The sequence below is a fragment of the Suncus etruscus genome, chromosome 5 (assembly GCF_024139225.1).
Source record: "Suncus etruscus isolate mSunEtr1 chromosome 5, mSunEtr1.pri.cur, whole genome shotgun sequence".
In the NCBI taxonomy this organism is placed as follows: Eukaryota; Metazoa; Chordata; class Mammalia; order Eulipotyphla; family Soricidae; genus Suncus; species Suncus etruscus.
In genome coordinates, this window is record NC_064852.1 from 111,564,821 (window position 1) to 111,580,344 (window position 15,524).

Genomic DNA, 15,524 nt, shown 5'->3' on the forward strand with positions numbered 1-15,524 from the left:
CTGAGAGGAAAACTAATCAATAACCCTGTCAATGCTCATCACAGGGTCTTTCCTAACCAGACCCAACAAGCCATCCTGGCAAAGCCAGGGGCACCTCTGGCTTGATTTCCTGCTCAATTCAGCCTGCCCCATCAAAGAATTGAAAATCGGCACATAAGCTTAACTGCTAGATTCAAGGGACACAGAAAGTTAAATTGATCAAAAAAGTGAGTTTTTCTTTTTCTTCGCTTTTTGGGCCACACCTGGTGACGCTCAGGGGTTACAGACTCCTGGCTATGCACTCAGAAATTGCTCCTGGCTTGGGAGACCATATGGGATGTCCAGAAATCAAACTGTGATCTACCCTAGTTTACTGCATGCAAGGCAAATGCCTTATCGCTTGTGCCACCGCTGCTGTCCCAAGAGTGAGTTTGATCTGTTATTCAGATTCATTCAAACAAGAAACCTTAGCACCTGTGGGTATTTTTAACCTAAAGTCATGTCACTCAAAGTGTAAGAATCTTTGGCTTACAGCCACCCCCTTGGCATGCACAATAACATGGCAAGGAGGCTTGATCTCAGACTGAGAGTTGTAGGGTAAGAACAACCACAAATACATAGTAGCCACCCAACACCTCTGAAACATGGTCTATCAGTGACTGAGAGTTCAGATGGTTGGTCAAAGACTTCTGTACTGGGAGATACACTCCTAGACACCTAGTAAGACAGGAGTAGTGGATGTAAAAGAAAGTCAGTTACATTGTTGGATGGGAACAGCTTAGGAACATTCTCCTAAAAATATCAGAATTTTGTAAACTGCCTGAGGAGGACTTCAGAGCAGTGATTCTTGCAGTAATTCAAGATATTCTAAAACCAGTAGATGAAGCCATTAGCAAGCCCAAAGAAAGGCTGATAAAAATGTTCATTTAAGCATCACTGAAGGAATTAAATATAACAGTAGCTGACAACTCTAAAACACAAAAAGCCAAAGCTCATATTAGTGGCATCAAAGCTTAGGAGGAAAAAAAAGGGAAAACCTTAAAAGATAAAATATGAAGGAAATAAATTACAACAGATATTTGAAAATACTTAAGTTTAGAAGTGATTACTCTCAAAAAGTGGGAGAAGTTACAATAAATGGATGCAGTCTTAGAGGATGGGAGGTTTTGTGTTCTCTGGCATCAATTTATCCTATAAAGCTATAGTAGTCAAATCAGTATTGTACTGAACTAAAGACATACCTTCAGATCAAAGGAATAGAATTTAGAACTCAGAAGTATGGGGCTAGAGAGATTACAGCAAAGTACTTGCCTTGCAAATTTGTCCAGCATGGGTTCCATTCCTGGAATTCCATATGATCTTCTGAACCCTGCCAGGTGTAACTCCTGATTACAGAGCCAGGAGTAACCTGAGGATCAGCAGGTGGTCTCCTGAGCACCACCAGGTGTGACTCAAAAACCAAAAATAAGAACTGAGAAATATACCTTTAGGTGAATGAGCAATTAATTTATGTCATGAAGTGGAGCAAGGAAAGTCTCTTCAACAGAGGTTAGGGAAACACTGGATAGCCACTTGCAACAAAAAAGTAGTGGTATCTTTATCACACTACACACAAAATTTAACTCAAAGTGAATTAAACTTCTTTATATTAGACTAGAATCCATAAAATTCATTAATGAAAACATGGACAAACTCTAAGATATTGACCCCAGAGGTATCTTCAATGAATCAGCACACTGAATCAAATAACCTGTATGACCTGATTAGAAATCAAATTCGGCACAAATTTCGTGCCGGAAAAACAGAGCTTATACTCAAGTATCTAGGTATTTATTTATTTTAATTTTGATATCTTTATTTAAACACCGTGATTACAAACATGACTGTAGCTGGGTTTCAGTCACAAAAAGAACACCCCCCCCTTCACCAGTGCAACATTCCCACCACCAAATATGGTATTTTTTTAAAGCCTATAACAAAGTTGTTATCCTAATCCTTGACAACAACAACAAAAAAAGACATTTACGTTGCTATATGGATACCCATCAAAAATATTCACCCAGCCTACATGCCCAATAAAATGACTATCATTAATCTCCCAATCCATTCTGGAAATGAACTTTATTATGGCCCTAGGAGAGGCATGAACAAATAGAGAATTAGCATTGGCACAGAAATGAAAAGCAGCGCCAAGAGAGTTAACGACACTGATGCTGAGCTTCAGAGAAAATTAAGACAGAGGCCAAGGAGCCAAGAGAAAAGACATAGAGAAATCGATGAAGATAAGGAAAGAAGCCAGTAATTAGTTTTGCTCTATGAAAATGCCAGCAATGCTCTTATGTGTTTCTTTCCCTACAGAATACCTCTCCTATAAGTACTTCCTCTGCTATTAAATCAGGAGTCCCGGAGCTGTGGGAAGCCAGATAAAATCTAATAAATACATCAGGAATCCAAAAACATTAGCAGTGGGGAGCCCAAGAAAACTCATAAAAACCTAAGTTGCAAATGTTTTTCTAAACTGTGACATCTTTACACTTTCTTTTTGACAGACTTTTAAGGAAATACTGGAATTGTAACACATCAAATCATACCAACTATAAAAATCAATTGGTAGAAAATTTGAATTCAAGGCCCATATTTAGAGATGATAACTCAAAATATTTTCTTAAGTTTAAGTAATAGCATGCAAAACAATCAAAAAGCAGTATTTATATACACACACAAACACGTCAGAGTTCAATCATTTCCTGTCACCTACATTCATTACATTTGTTTCTCATAAACAATTTGGTGACAATTTTGTTTTGTTTTGTTACATGAAAATAGGTTCATAAGAATATGTAACTAAACTGCATTTTCCTACAGTTTACAAATAAGATTTGAACTAGAAAGCCATGCTCGCTTAGATATATTTACAACCACATATATTGGATCAGGAGAGAGGAATAGAGCCAAGGAGAGGCATATTATCTCTCCCTCCCGCTATACAAAATTTTTACTGAGAAAAATAGCTGAGTTCGGGGCTGGAGTGATAGCGCAGCAGTAGGGCACTTGCCTTGCACACTGCTAACCCAGGATGGACCTTGGTTCAATCCCCAGCATCCCATATGGTCCTCCGAGCCAGGAGTGATTTCTGAGCAGTTAGCTAGGAGTAACCCCTGAGCATCACTGGGTGTGGCCCAAAAACAAAACAAAACAAAAAAGACTGAACTCCATTGCTATCCAGTGACAACTTGAGTGAGCTCGAGAAAGCCAGAAAGCTCTCTCTACTTGTGAAGTTCTTCAGGGTGGACAGGATTAGTAATTTCCTAAGACCATCTTATGCATAGAATTTTTCTGATACCTAGGTATTGAAATTTAACCTAGGTTTCTGATTTAACATGATAAATTAGATTACCCCTCTGTTGATGTTATGGTATTTGGACTTAAACAAGATCCTTGGATACTCCACTGGACAATGTTGATGTAATGGCAGTTGGACTTGACACACCCCTTGATACCTCACTGTAATGACAGTGAACCTGAACATGCCCCTTTGTCATGCCCGGTATAAAAGAAAAAACTAGGACAATTGGCAGGGGTGGGGGGGGGACGCTGATAGTGACCAGAGCAGCACCTGCCTGCTCACAGGATTACCAGAGATAAAGCATCTTGGAGATGCTGCCTGCTTTGTGTCTATCCCTTTCTATTTCTTCCTTAAACCAAATCTGGTGGGTGAATTTCTCTCCCTCTCTCCCTCTCACCCTCTTTTTCTTCCTCTCTCTGAAGCTCCCAAGCATTAGAAGCAAGCCTCTGACTCTGAGAGAAATACTCTTGACCTCATCTGGCAGTCAGGCTCCATGGGCCCCTGAGAGCCTTGCAGCACTGGACCCTGGCAGCCTTGAGCCTCTGCAGCCTTGCAGCAGCCGAGCAGCTGGCAGACCTGCAGCTTACTGCAGTTAACTGCCGTGAGGGGTTCTACGAATTTTTTACAAAATCCACCTTCCTTGTTCACTTATCATTTTTCTGTTTTAAGATGTCATTGTGGCCTCAGGCATGAGGCAGAGAGGTAGGGAGCTATCCTGCATGTGTATTGAATTCCCAGCACTATCCCCCGGCTGAACATGATCCTCATCTGCCATTGTGATTTCTAATACCGCAGACTCAAGTGGATTTGAGTATGGACCACACCATGGGATGCACGGCCTTAAAGCCTGTGCAGCCCAATAGGAGCTGTTGTTGGTGTCATGTGACCAAATGTGTAAGCACATATGCAGATGAACAAATACACAACCCCAGACAATGCAACAACAACAATAATAATAACAGCATCCAAGAGAAGGGGCAGGAATTCTTTCTCTGCTCAATTTCCCCCAAGTTGCAATTTTTTTAATCATTAACTTTGATTTTTCATCTTTTTATAGAAATTCTCTTATAATTATTTGGTTTTGATCTGGAGGTCTCAGTCACAAGGGCTTAAGGGTCACTCTGGCAGTGCTTCGTGGAGACCGTGTGGTCCTACCATGGACCTACATTTGCATTTCCTGCATACCAAACTCCTGCTGCTTGAGCTATCTCACGTTTTCCACAGCACCCAAATTGCAGTGTTTAAATAAGTCTTCTATTAAAGCAACGTAGTCAAACTTCTAATTCCAATATTCTCATATATTTTCAAGCTAATAAGACTCTTTACAACTGACAATTAGGAACTTTTTTTAATATATTTTTTATTTAAGTAACATGATCATAGTTGGGTTACAGTCATAACCAGAACACCCCCCCTTCACCAGTGCAACATTACACTCTCTCCCCTTCCCATCCCCTGCCTGTATTCGAGACAAGCATTCTACTACAGTTATTTGTTTTTAAGTTCAGTAAGTTGTATTTTTTTTTCCTTAAAGGATAAGAGTAAAAAAATATAGTAAAGGTGTGATAGTGGCAACCGCCGTTGTTTGCATAGGTCCAGAAAAATGGGAAAATGGAAAAAATCCTTGACCTGATTACAAAAAGGACTCACCACAGAAGTTTATTGGCATAAGACCGACTCTGGGTTCCAGGAATACCAGTCTGTCCAACTTGAGTCATTCTCAAGGTCCCAGTGAAACTTTATCACACTTTAGCTATTGTTGGTATCAGATTCTTATATTTAAAGACTCTGGATTCTGTGCATTTCGTTCATCGATGTCAGGCTGATGTGGAGCATCCTCTAGTTTCAGCATACCATTAAATGTGGAGCGATCTGCCCTGCATGCAGACTGTTGCTGAGTCATCTGGGTGTTGGGAGCACTCTTTGGAGTAAGTCAATGCCAAAGCAGTGGTAGGTCTTCCCTGGTAGAGGCTTGGATTCTGGTAATGTTATAGACAATTGTGGTTGTTTCCATAAATGGTATCCATTGTTCAGGTGTGTGTGGATGATGCCCATTCTTCTGAGGCCTAAGCCAAATCATTATGCCAATTTTCAGGGTAAAAGGCCTAATTACATTACCAAATTTGTGTTCCCATCTCTATTAGATAAGAACTTGTTTGCATATGTATTATTTTCCCATTTTAATGTGCCTATGCAAAAGAGAAGCAATGCCACAAGATATTGTTGGTGCATCTGGGGGCCGACGAATAAAGTCCAACATTCCCCATAACTTGGTACATACATGAAATCTATACAGAGATTCTCTTCTACCAGTATTGCTTATAAAAGGGGGAAAATCAAACAAATAACAAATCCAGTAGGCAAAATTGTCACTATTCAAAAAGATATTCAAAAAGAGTAAAAGATGTTAAGGGAATACACATGACCCTTTTATGTTTTAAAAATAGTCAAGAGGGAGGGGGGTGTTTCTGAGACACCACTTTGGTCTGTGATTTGGACAAGCGAAGAGAGCATGGAGCCATGTCCTCCCCTTGTTGCCTGCTGAAGCTTCTGACTCCCCGAGAGGCGTTTGCTTCCTAATGCTGGAAGTTGAAAGTTCAGTAGTCCCTTCCCAGCCCCTTGCAGGAACAAGGAAGCCTGGATCTCTTTTAAATTGTACCTCACTGGAACCCACTTTCTGGGACCCTGAGCAGTTGTCCAGGAATAACCCTGGGGATGGGGAGGAAGGAGAGAGAAGGCTGTGGGGGGCAGCTGAGGCTGCATCTTCACCTTATCTTAGCCAAAAAGCCTACAGCATGGAACCTTGCCGTGATTCATTGCCTGCTGAAGCTTCAGACTCCACCAAAAAAAATTACTGTAAAGGATATGTAATCCACCTTGGCCAAAACAAAAATCATTAGTACAGAAAAATTGTTAGATGTGGGGTTAAAAGAGGTGGGAGTGAGGGAGTAAAGGAATAAAAAGAGAGCCTGGATGGCGTTCAGATAATGATAAGCAGGTGAAAAACAATGATATCCATATATTTCTCATAATGTTCTGCCCCGCGTGGTTTCACAATGGACAGGTTTAATAAGAAAAATACCCTGGTAAGTCCTAATGCCAGAACCGATTGTGCTGTTATTCCCACCTCTCTGGCTTGCCCTGTCATGTGGCCTGGTTACAGAGGCCTTTCGCATGGTGGAGGGCTGCCAAACGCCATGCTGGCAGGACCTCCCGGCTCGGCTCCCAGGAAGGAAAGAGATCCTTCTGGAGCCAGAAGGCTGGAAGGTCAGATCCCCCACCCCAGACCCTCCCTTTGGAGCCAGGAGGAAAATGGGGAAAGCCTAGGAAAACCAATAAACTCCTCCAAGGGACCCACCTCGCTGGTTTGCCCAGCCATGTGGCCAGGCAAAGCCCTGGAGTACCGGAGGAAGAAGGTAGAGGGTTTCTGGGGTGACCCATGTCCCACACCCCTTCCTAGGCCTGGTTACAGAGGCCTTTGGCATGGTGGAGGGCTGCCAAACGCCATGCTGGGACAATTAGGAACTTTTAAAACCCAGGAGTCATGTTAAAAAACCGCTGATATCTGTTCTTTCTCTGTAGTTTTAAATAGCTCTTAAGGCCCAAATAGTTTGATGAAAACTGAGGGAAATTTTAGGTTGTTTCTACACCATCATAATGAAATGGAACATTTCAAAACTCCAACTGACATCTGCCTGCTTCCAAAGTCAGAGCCCCCCATCTAATATTTTTGGGGAGGGAAGTTAATGTACATGTTTATGATTTGAGTAAGGTTTTGTATCCAAAATTTTTAATCACTCTACTTACTAACACACAGTTTCCCCAAATAATTATAATTTATGGAATTACATGGAGAGATAATGCTATTGTTGTGACAATCGTGATGATGCCCTTCAAAAAATATTTTTTAGAGTGGCTTTATTTTTTTCCCAGTTGATGCAGCTCTTAGTCTATTATAGGTAATGGACCAACTTGGGAAATATCAAGTCTGGTTTTTGCATTAGACGTAACTTGAATGTGAGGTTATTAAAATAATTTCTCTGTTATTAAAACTGTCATGGTAAAGGCACAGGGAGGAATATTCTATACACCATTTAGAGTATGTGTCTGGGAAAGTCATTATATAGAACAATTGCTTCATTGGTCACTGCATTGTACATCCCCTTAAGTAGCCTTAAACTCATCACTGTGGTGGGCACTGTTGCTGCTTCTCCCTACAACCTTAATCCCCATTCTCCTAATTAAGAAAACTCTGATTTTTTTGGAATGGACATAGGCTCTAGCTGTTGGGTTAAGTATTGATAGAGGTAATCTATTCTCACCTACCAGGGAGTAGCTAGGATTAAGCATATATCTCAGCTGTGTACAATGGTCAAAAAAGAGGAAGTCATATGCAAGAAGATGAGGGAGGGATGAATGGGGAAAGAGAGAGACAGAGTTAGAGAGACAGAGAGACAAATAGATAAAGACAGACAGAAGGAGAAAGAAGTGAGATAAAAAAGGGGGGAGGGAGAGAGAAGGGAATTAAAAGAGGGAGAAAACTCAAAATAAAGTGAAAGCATGCTTTCTGCTTAAAATGCTTTATTACCAGAATCTTAGGCTTGCTGCTTTGGCAACAATTTTGTGACCATAAGGAAGGAGATTTGGAACATTGATGGTGGGAATGCTGCACCAGTAAAGGGGGTTTTCTTTACATGACTGAAACCCACGTGTAATTATATTTGTAATTAAGGTGTTTAAATAAAGATATTAATAAAATAAAAGAGAATACATTATTAGCAGGGTTAGAAGAGTAGGTGGCAGTGTAGAAAGATTGGCACTAATTCCAAGAGTTCTGAACCAATTCTTTGCCACCTTAATAGTTTTTTAAATAAACTTTTCTTCTATTTATTTGATTATAATATAGTACATAATTGGTAAAATGTGTTAATCAGTGATTAATGTTATAGCTGATGTTACTGGCCAATAAGAGGCTTAGATTTGGCTTAGGTTAAGTTTGGGGTAGTCAGAAGTCCAGAACACCAGTGATTTTTAAGATTTTGTTTCATTTTATTATATTCAATAATATCAAGATTTTCAACTTGCCAGGAACTGGTGTCCCTCATCCTTATATTGCTTTGGGATTTACCTGTGCTTTTAAACAGCCAATAGTTATATAACTTGATAGAGACATTTCCTTCAAGTTACTTGGGGAAAACAGGTATATTTTCATATAAGTTAATATACTTTTAGATACATTGCCTTAAATGACAAATTATTATAAAATTTCCAATATATTAAAATGATTTAATCATTGAACACCTCCTAATCAGGCAGAGTCCAAGCTATATTGATTTCTGTCTTTTACATATTCTATTTTATTTTAGTTAGTAAAGGCCTTCAGCTAAGTTCAGTCTTCTAGCAGTGACTCACAAACATTGACTCTAATCTTATTCCTTTGTTAAAACAGATTTCAGTTTTAACATCTCCCAGGTCTTAGGTGGGCAAGAGATTGTGCTTTTTTAAATTCTCAAGTGAGGATTTGGAGACTACTGCCCTTAATTCTCTTTTTCCACACTTATGCTCTCTAATTGTTTCATCTGATCAGCGCTTTCTGACTCTTTTTCTGGAGTCAAGTCTCCAAACTTATCAGTAAAATTGACCCAGTATTTAACATATTGGTTACTGATCAGTGTGTGCAATCAGTTAGACATTGTACAATTGTTTTAAGTTGCCTTTTTATTTATTTATTTATTTATTTATTTATTTATTTATTTATTCTTTGGTTTGGGGTCACACCTGGCTGCACTCAGGGGTTACTCCTGGCTCTATGCTCAGAAATCGCCCCTGGCAGGCTTGGGGACCATGTGGAATGCCAGGATTTGAACCACCATCCTTCTGCATGCAAGGCAAACACACTACCTCCAGCCCCAGATTTGCCTTTCTTGACCAATTGTTTCTTTTTATTTCGGAGATACCAAATTCCAGGAACCAAAGAAGCAGATAAGGGTTAAAGCGCCTTTTTCTCCTGCTGTTCCCTAACAAGCACAAGAGGAAAATAATGTCATATACCACCTTTCATTTACTTCTTCCTTGGCCTAAACAGGAGCCTCTTTAACGCCACAATGGTATGGGTGGAGTCTAGTGCTTTCTCCTTTGGAGAACTTGGGAAGTTCATTCAAATTTACTGCTGAGCCTCTGGAAGCAAATCTGAAACCCTCCCAGGAGTGAGCAGCTGTTCTGCATATTAATTTCTTCTGGGCAGAAAGTATGAGCCAACAAAATAGCCCATTACTCCATTCTCACATAATTGGTAAAAAGTACAATTCTGTGTCTGTTTCAGACAGATTGATTTCACTTAGCACGATTGATCATTTCCATCTCAATCCATAAATGATCTAGGGTGTGCAGTGCTCACAGGGGTTGGGGTGCTGGAGGAGTTACTGGTGATGAAAATGGTGTTGGAATTAAGTCCATCAGTAGCTATTATTAATTAAGAAAAAGAAAAGACCAGTGATTCCCGACAGTGAATGTTGCCTGTGTGTATTTTTCCACTATCCTGTCTCTGAAACCTCTTGGGAATGGGCTGAAAAGGGCCCAGAAAAATAGCACTCCCAGAGGCTCACCCAAGGGCCGGAGTGCCAAAGAACTGTGTTGGATCATGAAAACCGGCCATCTGCAGTATTCTGCAGAAAGGAAGGTCGCCTATTTGTGACATCAGGCTGGGAAAATCTACACCCACCCAGTGATTCCCAACTGTGAGTGTTGCCTGTGTGTGTTTTTCCACTGTCCTGTCTCCGAAACCTCTTGGGAGTGAGTCGCTTCATGGCCGCGCAATCTTTCTACCCAATAAACCCCACCACAACATGCAGAAAAAATCACACTACAAGCGGGAAAATAGGGGAAACCTCGCATGCAATCAAAATGCACAGAGAATGAAGATGATAGCTCGATGACATAAAAAACTTTGACTATCTAATTAATCTCTCAGACAAGGAGTTTAGAATAGCAATATGGAAGATGTTTGTAGAACTCAAAGAAAGCATAGATCAATCTGAACGAACACAAAGACAGAAATCATAAAACTCCAAACTGATATAACAGATCTGAAAAACATGGTAGCTGAACTGAAAAACTCAGTAGATGGCCTCACCAGCAGGGTAAAAGCAGCTGAGGACAGAATCAGCATACTGAAAAATGAGATGCAGAAAAACTCAGCACAACAGAAGAAATTGGAAAAGAACCTTAAGACGAACGATCAGGCAATGAAAAAAGTACTCAAGGAATGTGAGCAGATAAAAATAGAAGTCTTTGATAAACTCAACAGAAACAACATAAGAATCATCAGAGTCCCAGAGACCCAGGTGGAGATCTCCAGGAAGAATCACTTGTCAAAGACATTATCAAAGGGATACTCCCAGAGTTAAAGACTACACGAAATCAAATCCTGCATGCCCGAAGAGTACCAGCTAAAAGAGACCGAAAGAAAAACACTCCAAGACACATCCTTGTTACAATGACAAATCCCAAGAACAGAGATAGAATACTGAAAGCAGCAAGATAAAAAGGGGAAATTGCATTCAAAGGAGCATCCCTAAGACTTATAGCAGACATGTCACAAGAAAATCTCAAGGCCAGAAGACAGTGGTGGGATGTTGTGACAAGACTGAATGAAATGGATGCCTCACCAAGAAAACTGCACCTTACCCGACTCACATTCAGGTTTAAAGGAAGGAGACATAGCTTCATGGATAAACAACACCTCAGAAACTTCACAGATGAAAAACCAGCCTTAAAGGAAAAATTGAAAGGTCTACTTTAAGACAAGAGAGATCAACAAACACAGCAAACTTATCTACAAAGATGACATTAAATCTTATGACAATCATCTCCCTCAATGTCAATGGACTAAATTCACCAAAAGACACAAAGTGGCAAAATAGGTAAAAAAGATGAATCCAGGGCCGGGCGGTGGCGCAAGAGGTAAGGTGCCTGCCTTGCCTGCGCTAGCCTTGGACGAACCACAGTTCGATCCCCCAGCGTCCCATATGGTCCCCCAAGCCAGGAGCAACTTCTGAGCGCATAGCCAGGAGTAACCCCTGAGCGTTACCGGGTGTGGCCCAAAAACCAAAAAAAAAAAAAAAAAAGATGAATCCAATCTTCTGCTGCCTACAAGAAACACACCTGAATAGTCAAAACTAACATAGACTCAAAATCAACGGCTGGAGGAAAATCATCCAGTTAAACAACACCCTTAAAAAAGCTGCGGTGGCCATATTAATATCTGATGACACCAACTTTATAATCAGAAAAGTTGTGAGGGACAAAGATGGACACTATGTACTAATCAAAAGATATGTGTAACAGGAAGAAATCAGACTTTTAAACATATATGCACCCAAAGAGACCAGCAAATTATCTAATACAATTACTGACAAATCTGAAAGAAGACATCAATAATAACACAATAATTATGGCAGACCTCAACATGACCATGTCAACACTTGATAGGTCAACCTGACTAAAACCCAACAAAAACATACTAACCCTGAAAAGAGTAATGGAAGAAAGAGGACTAGTATATATATATATATATATATATATATATATATATATATATATATATAGAGAGAGAGAGAGAGAGAGAGAGAGAGAGAGAGAGAGAGAGAGAGAGAGAGGACACTCCACCCAAAAAAACCTGGGTACACATTCTTCTCCAATGTACATGGCTCATTCTCCAGAATAGACCACATGCTGTCACATAAAACACACCTTCATAAAATCAAGAGGATAGAAATATTGCAGGCTACCTTTGCTGACCATAAGGCTCTGAAATTAGATGTGAACTACAAAGCCACACAGAAGAAAAACTTTAGCAATTAAAAATTAAATTTGGAGTCGAGCAGTATGGAATTTGGCAGGTCCCTGCCATGCTGAAGTCCTTCTTAACCAGGCCTAGGGGAGTGTGCGGGACTTGGGTAACCCCAGCACCCCTCTACCGCCTTGCTCCAGATCTCCAGGGCTTCCCTGGGCCACATGCCTGGGCAAGCTGGTGAATTGGGCCCCTTGGTGGAGCTTGAAGGTAACCTAGGCTTTCCCCCATTATCCATTCAGCTCCTTAGGGAGGGTCTGGGTGGGGCTCTGAACTTCTGACCTCCCAGCTTCTTGAAGTCACTGGTAATCTCTTTCCAGTCTATATTTTCAAAATCACACAGGGGCTACTGCTCCCGCACGCACAAGAAACATTAATAGTACTATCATTGAATCATGTTTTTATGTATGCAGAATGTCCATTTTGTACTCTGCCCTTTTGCATACCCCTTCAAAAGATAATATTTCTCTTTAACTTCCTTAACCCCTATCATCATTACTCCTCATTTACCCTTTCTAACTTAAGTACTGTAGAGTCCTAAGTCACAGACCAAAGTGGTGCCCTGGAGTTAACACCCACCCAACTATTTTAAAAGACATAAAAAGGACACATATGTCTTTTCAACATTTTATGGGTGTTTTCTTTGACGGCTATAACTTTTGCTGAATATTTTCTTATACTGTGACAATCCCCCCCCCATTTTTTTTATCTTCTCTTTGTGAACTGCTCAATATGGAATTTGGTGTGAAAGAATCCCTCAGTTTAATGCTTATGTTTGAACTAAGTCGTGGATATTGTTGGAAATGTTCTTACGCCCCCATATACTCTGATAGCGCCACGTGGCTTTATTTCTTGTTTGCTTAGGCACACTAAAACGGGAAAATACTATACATACCAATAAATTCTTATCTAATAGAGATGGGAACACACAAATATTGTAGTGCAATGGGACATTACACCCTCAACATTGACATAAAGACCTGGCACAGGCCTCAGAAGAATGGGCATTCTCCATTCACCCCTGATCTAGAGAAGACATCTACAAAACATCCAAGGTTGTATTTAACATCATCTGGAGGCATTCCTCTAACAGGGAAGACCCTACAGCTGCTCTGACATCGATCTACTCAAAAGAGACTTCCCTTAACACTGAGAAAACTTAACAAGAACAATGACCTGCTTACTGGACAGGGCTTGCTTTATTGCCACTTAATTGTGAGGTTTGTCTATAACATCACCTGGAAGCAATCCTCTACCACAGAAGACCCTAACACTGCTCAGACATTGACCTGCTCAAAAGAGACTTCCCTTAACACTGAGAAGACTTAACAACAACGACCTGCTTACAGGACAGGGCTTCCTGCATTGCCCTTTAATGGTGAGGTGAAACGAGAAGAACGCTCCACATCATGACTTCAATGTAGGATATGCAGATTCCAGAATCTTTAATACAGAAACATGTTACCAACAACAGAGACTGTGTGAAAAGTGTGTTGGCACTACGGACAATGTCTTGGATTGGACGATCTAGCTTGTCTGGAGCCTAGAGTTGGTCTTATGTTAGGAAACTTCAGGGGTAGGATCTCTTTGTATTTAGGCCAAGGCTATTCCTTTCCATGCCTCTCATATTTTGGTGGGCCTATGCAAACAACAATTGCCACTCTAACACCGTTTTTACTGTGCTCCTTTGACTCTAATCCTTAAAAAAAATAACCAATTAAAATTTGAGGTTAATTTAAGCTAATATGCATGTACATGGAAATGTAAAAAATACTATGCCTGATACTTTGCAAGAGCTGGCTCCCTGTGTGTGACACCAGGCGGGGAAAATCCGCGAAAGTACACCGGCCCAGTGGGGCTCAAGTGTGAAAGACCGTGAGTGTGACCTGTCTATGTCTGTCTACTGTCCTCTTGCGTGAAACTCTTGCGAGTGGGGCAAAAAGAGGCTCAGAGGAGCACGGCCGCTCCGCTTCGCTACGCGGCCGTGCACTCTTTCTAAGGAAAGAACTCCATTGCAACAAGAAGGAAAAATCACACTAAGAACGGCGCTATATCACAGAAGCAAACATTTCTCTCTGGACTGTCTTCTCTGTTGCATGCTCGGGCCTAAGATTTGACCCAGTGTGAGGCTTCATCCACGGAGGACTCCCCTCCCTTAGAGGCAAGTCAGCCCATCCAGAAAGGGAGGAGCCAGAGGAGTGTGCTGCCTACATCATATAGACAATGAATACAACCACAACACGTAGAAAAACCCACAATACAAGTGTGACAATGGGGAAACAACGCAGGCCAGCATCAGACATAGAGAATGAAGATGACAATTCTGAGGACCAGATAATGACTGAACAACTAATCAACCTCTCAGATAAGGACTTTAGACTAGCAATATGGAAGGTGCTCAACAGACTCCAAGAAACCATGGATCGAGTTGAACAGAACACTAATAAGAACCAAGAAAATATGAAGGCAGAAATGACAAAACTCCAAACTGAAATAACATGTCAACTAACAGGACTGGAAAAGTCAGTAAACGAAGTGAATGACAAAATGGATAAGCTCTGGGACAGGGTATCAGAAGCTGAGAATAGACTTGGTGCTGTGGAAGATGAGATACATAACAATTCCATACAGCAGGAGAGATTGGACAAAAAACTTAAAGCAAATGAGCAGACAATGGAAAAATTAGTCAAAGAATGGGAACAGACGAAAATAGAAGTCTATGATAAGCTCAACAGAAACAACTTAAGAATCATTGGAGTCCCAGAGACCCAGGAAGAAAATTTCCAGGAAGAATCAATGGTCAAGAACATCATTAAAGAGAAACTTCCAGAGCTAAAGAATATATGTGATCAAATCCTGCATGCCCGAAGAGTACCAACCAAAAGAGACCCCAGAAAAACCACCCCAAGACACATCCTAGTCACAATGACAAATCCCACAGATAGAGACAGAATTCTGAAAACAGCAAGATCAAAAGGGGAAATCATGTTCAAGCAAGCTTCCCTGAGATTTACAGCAGACCTGTCACCAGAAACACTCAATGCCAGAAAGCAGTGGTGGGATATTGTGACAAGACTGAATGAAATGAATGCTTCACCCAGAATACTATACCCAGCAAAACTCACTTTCCGGTTTGATGGAAGAATACATGGTTTCACAGACAAAAAACAGCTCAGAAACTACACAGACACAAAACCAGTCTTAAGAGAAAAACTGAAAGACCTAATCTAAGACAAGACTACCCAAAAGACACACCAAATTTTGAAATAAAGATGGCGTTAAATCCCAGGACAATTCTTTCTCTCAACGTCAATGGACTAAATGCACCAGTTAAGAGACACAGAGTGG

At 40.7% G+C, this 15,524-nt stretch overlaps 1 protein-coding gene across 1 annotated transcript in view; it reads left to right on the forward strand.

The window, feature by feature from the left end:
- The window catches only part of MDH1B (malate dehydrogenase 1B), a 66,569-nt gene that overhangs the window by 33,155 nt on the left and 17,890 nt on the right, over positions 1–15,524 (forward strand). The window contains exon 12 of the mRNA XM_049772901.1: positions 3,810–3,926. Coding sequence (XP_049628858.1) covers positions 3,810–3,926 — 117 coding nt within the window. The remainder of the gene's footprint in view (positions 1–3,809; positions 3,927–15,524) is intronic.